General features: G+C 31.8%; 1 protein-coding gene across 1 annotated transcript; it reads left to right on the forward strand.

Annotated features, from left to right (window-relative positions):
- Positions 1-6: 6 nt before the first annotated feature.
- Positions 7-998, forward strand: LOC110101067 (probable mannitol dehydrogenase; the record flags this gene model as incomplete). The annotated part of the gene is made up of 3 exons (XM_020828832.1): positions 7-57; positions 638-791; positions 883-998. Coding segments are annotated over 3 exons (321 nt in total), but the record flags the coding sequence as incomplete, so codon positions are not given.
- Between the last annotated feature and the right edge of the window lie 7 nt (positions 999-1,005).

A 1,005-nucleotide genomic window follows, 5' to 3' on the forward strand; every position in this document is an offset into this window, starting at 1 on the left:
ATTGAACTCCTGGGAGCTGATCGCTTTCTTGTTAGCACAAATGATCAACAACTGAAGGTACATTTCGTTGTTATTATTGTTGCATCCATCAACATACACGTATCAATAAGATTCAAGTTCTCAAATTCTTCCAAGAACTCACAATTCTAATTCTTACAAGAACTCTCAACATAAATTATGTAAACGAAATCGAAACGAAAAACATGAATTTACATAAATCTTAAATCCACAAGATCATAAACAAGATGATTTTCACAATGAATTTGTTGAATTCTGAACTATGATTTCTTATTCTTTTTCATTTCACTTTTTTTTTCTTTATGAGATTAATTCTTTATGAAACAAACTAACCCCCATTATGAGATAGAGAGAGGACCCGTAGTTATTTCCTACGGATTAGTTATAATAATCTCTCATACGGTTCATAAATGCTTGATCAAATTATCTTTTCTTAACCAATAAGATTTAAATATAAATAATTGAATATCAATAATTCAAATATATAGACCATTTAATGGTATACTCACATAATTATTATATTTAATTATTCTAACAGTATCATGAACATCTTGAACAAAATTATAACATACTCTTTACTTTTATTTGCATGATTTTGATTACTTTGTTGGCTTTGCAGGAGGCAATCGGTAGTTTGGATGGGATCATCGATACGGTATCTGCATATCACCCAATAGCACCATTGTTAGGACTATTGAAGGCCCATGGTAAGCTGGTGGTTCTTGGAGCATCACAAGAGCCACTACAAGTACCTTCTATCCCTCTTCTTTTAGGTAATAAATAGTAAATTATAATGCCATTTCATTTTATGTATCATGAATGAATCTGATTTATGTACATTTTATGTTATGCTTGAACATACAGGAAGAAAGATTGTGAGTGGCTCTGCTGCTGGAGGCATGAAAGAAACGCAGGAGATGATAGATTTTGCTGCAGAACATAACATCAGTGCTGAAGTTGAGGTTATACCAATGAGCTACGTGAATA

The sequence above is a fragment of the Dendrobium catenatum genome, unplaced genomic scaffold (assembly GCF_001605985.2).
Source record: "Dendrobium catenatum unplaced genomic scaffold, ASM160598v2 original_scaffold_89851, whole genome shotgun sequence".
Lineage (NCBI taxonomy): Eukaryota > Viridiplantae > Streptophyta > Magnoliopsida > Asparagales > Orchidaceae > Dendrobium > Dendrobium catenatum.